Raw genomic sequence first — 3,550 nt, 5'->3', positions numbered from 1 at the left:
CTGACTCTTCGCCTGCAAAGGTACTCAGTGGACTCGCGTAGACCACCGTGTAGGTTGATGCCTAACCAAACACGTTTAGCGTAGTGTCACCAAACACGTTTCTATATATAACGTCATGTCTATTGTCATGTCTACATATCAGCATAGAAGTAAGCAGATCATACAGAGTTTGGTATGAATATTTAAACCGGAAAATAAATATTTTATTATATTAAAATTTTAAATAAATTACTTTTAACATGTGCATTGATATAATTAGTATTAATTAAAAAAAATATTTTAAAAAATAAATTAAAAATATCAAATGCTTTATCATTATTTTGATAAAACTTATGACTAAGGCATTTCAACATTTCAATTATTGAACTTTCTAAATTATTTAAATTATGAAAACGGTTAACAATGTCTTATGAATCAAAGAGTTCTCAATTTTGTTTGAAATTTAGTAGAAATATTTTATAATTATGATTTTTTATTATGAAATTTGTAAAATATTAAAATTTTCGATAGTTTTCTTTGTTTAGGGTAAGAATATTGTTATAATCTAGTTGTCATTGGGGATATTTTTTTATTAGTTGTTTTGAGTCATTATTATTATTCAAAAAAAATTATGTTATTTGGAATTACTTGCTAGTAATTTTTAAGGAGGCAACTTTTCTTTTATGCATGTGAATTTTAGGCTATGAAAAATTTCTTTAAATCCAGAAAAAACTCTTAACCAATCAAAAATAAAAATTTTAATATCTAAAAAAAACTCTTAACCAACCAAAAATAAATTTTTTAATAATTATTAAAATATCAAATATATTCATACATTCCAAAACACATTTTTAAATGATCACAAATCACAGTCTCATTCATACTTACTTTCAAAATTTTAATAAAAAAATCTCATTTGTACCTATATTCAACATTTTAATAAAAAAATTCAGTGTTGATTAGATCGCTCAGACCACTGAATTAAGCTGGTCCATTAAATATCCCTGATAGATCGTTCAGACCACTTAATTAAGATGGTCCATTAAATATCCCTTTTTTTCTTAAGACGATGTGGTTTTTCCACCTATAACAACGGGCATGGATAACGATAAAAAACCTTTTTTTCTTAAGATGATGTGGTTTTTCCACCTATAACAACGGGCATGGATAACGATTAAAAATCACAATCTCAACTAATTGAAATTGTGCAATAGTTTTTTTTGGATGAAGCTGTGTTGATACACCGTTCCACACAAATGAGTTAAGCTTGTCCCATATGTGGTTTTTCCACCTATACCAACTGCCATGGATAATGATAAAAAATCACTATCTCAACTAATTGAAATTGCCAAATAGCTTCTTTTTCCATGAAGATGCGTTGACACGTCGTCGTTCAGACAAATGAGTTAAGCTTGCCCATTAAATATCACCACTTTCACTGGTTTTCAATGATGTGTTTTTTTCATCTATATCAACTTGCATGGAGAACGACAAAAAAATCACTATCTCAACTAATTGAGGAATGAGGATTCAATTATGTTAGGTTGGTCAGAAATGACTATCCCCACTGATTTAGCACTCATTCATATTAAAGTTTTCTTATTTATTAGAGTTTTCACTCATAAGTTTGTGAATAGGATATACCAACCATAAAAGTAAGTTTGTGAATCAGATATACAAGCAATAAAAATGAGTTTTATCAATTATTCAATTCTCTAGAATTTTAGTCTTTAGAATAGAAAGTTTGTGAATAAAATATAGTAACATAAAAACGAGTTCCATCATCAATTCAATCTTTTAATGTTTGGAATCGATTTTTACCGGTAAAAGACTCGTGTTTAATCTTCTCTACCGGAAAGTCCAAATACTTTTGTCCCATATCAATAAACATGTTTTTGTTCGCCTAAGCGTGTCTGGAGTCGCCTTTACGTACACGGCGGGTGTAGACAAAAGCCGAAAACCCGTAGATAAATTCGTTGGCTCCAGCCTCCACCGCATCCAATTTTGGAGCCTTACACTACTAAAAGTTTTATATAAAAACCTATACCTCCTCCTTGGCTTCTCACAAATAAAACCAATAACCCAAACCTATACCTCCTCCTCGGCTTCTCACAAATAAAACCAATGACCCATTATCCCACAACCCAAGATTTCTTCTTGCGTACTCTCAGAGGCCTACTTTAATACGTTATTGCTCCCTCAAGCAGGCCGCCGTTACGAGTGGATATATATAAAGATAGATCAGTAGAAAGTGTACCTTCAGATCAAGCAACAATAATCAATGGGGAATCATCTCTGCTATGCTAAACCTTCCATAACCACGGCGACCGCGAAAGTTATACGGTGGGAAGACGGCGGCATTGAAGAATTTAGGGAAGCAATTAAGGTGGGAGAGTTGATGGTGGAAAATCCCCACCAATTCGTATGTAATTTCAGTGAACTCCAAGCAGGGTGTCGCGTCACAGCACTCCGTGCTGAGGAGGATTTGGCGTTGGGGGCCGTTTATTTGCTTCTCCCTATGAAAAAATATTTGCGTTGTGTGCTATCGCCTTCTGACATGGCCTCCATTAATTTGCTAGCACTCCAATGCAATTCTCGCCGTAAAAAGCTCCTTTGCAATTCAACAATCTTTCCTGCGGATGGTTCTGGAAATTTATCAGGGTTTTCTTCACTGAATGGCGGCGCCGGAAGATCGGAGGATTTGCAGGTAGAGGTAGCAGATCGATTTGTGGTGACAAAACTGGAGATAAATGAAGGTGAGAACCAACCGATGGGGTTGGGGTTTGGGCTGAGCCAGCACAGGATTCGCTGTTTCAGGGATTGGAAACCAGCACTGGAGACAATAAAGGAGTCGCCACGTGTCCGCAAACCCTGGTCCATCACATTTAACTTAAACGCTTCGGGGTGCATGTTCGAATTTCCAAAGCCATTTAATGTGAACATTTGTTATTGTAGTATCCCGTCATGAATTCGTCATGAATTCATCAAGTTAATGTCTGCGTCATTCTTCCCCACATTCCACGTCCCGTCATGAATTCATCAAGTTAATGTCTGCGTCATTCTTCCCCACATTCCACGTAAGGATTGTATAACATGGATCTGTTGACATTGTAATTTCACCTACTGCGTAATTACTCCAGGAAAACCGCTTGTCTTTATCGCACCGCTTTTCACAAGTTGTGGTATTTTCTCAAATCGCAGCAATAAAACCCAGCGCTGAAGCAGTAATGTTCGTGTGGTTTGACTGAGCAATAGCCGCTCGATTGATGTCAGTGCTGTCCACTGTCGATTGAAACCAACGCTGCGTAGTGAAAGTCTTTTGATTTTGACCGCCCGTAAAAATAATTAATAAAGTTTAATGTGATTCATAAATGTAATTAAAAGTTTCAATTTTAATGTTTTTTATTATGCAGGGAAGTATGGCAAAATTAAAAGAAACGTATAGTCATTTTTTTAGTGTTAAAAAATATGCAATGTAATATGTAGATGTGTAAAAGCTCGTGGATTTTTTTTGTTAAGGAAATGTAAGTGGTTGTTCCTTGCATATGGAAAAAACGTGAAACTCGTAGCA

General features: G+C 34.8%; 1 protein-coding gene across 1 annotated transcript; it reads left to right on the top strand.

Moving 5' to 3' along the window:
• Positions 1-1,983: 1,983 nt before the first annotated feature.
• Positions 1,984-3,139, top strand: LOC149177972 (uncharacterized). The gene has a single exon (XM_089423509.1). The coding sequence runs from the start codon at positions 2,261-2,263 to the stop codon at positions 2,945-2,947; it is 687 nt and encodes a 228-aa protein (XP_089279635.1). The 5' UTR covers positions 1,984-2,260; the 3' UTR covers positions 2,948-3,139.
• The last annotated feature ends 411 nt before the right edge of the window (positions 3,140-3,550 follow it).

The sequence above is a fragment of the Pinus tabuliformis genome, chromosome 4_1 (assembly GCF_031772625.1).
Source record: "Pinus tabuliformis cultivar Carrire ecotype Pingquan chromosome 4_1, CPIR1, whole genome shotgun sequence".
In the NCBI taxonomy this organism is placed as follows: domain Eukaryota; kingdom Viridiplantae; phylum Streptophyta; class Pinopsida; order Pinales; family Pinaceae; genus Pinus; species Pinus tabuliformis.
Note: the sequence above shows the minus strand (reverse complement) of the source record. Positions and strands in the feature narration are given on the sequence as shown.

Excerpts from the sequence above, each read along its gene's own strand:
- LOC149177972 (XM_089423509.1), top strand. The coding sequence starts at position 2,261 with ATGGGGAATCATCTCTGCTATGCTAAACCTTCCATAACCACGGCGACC.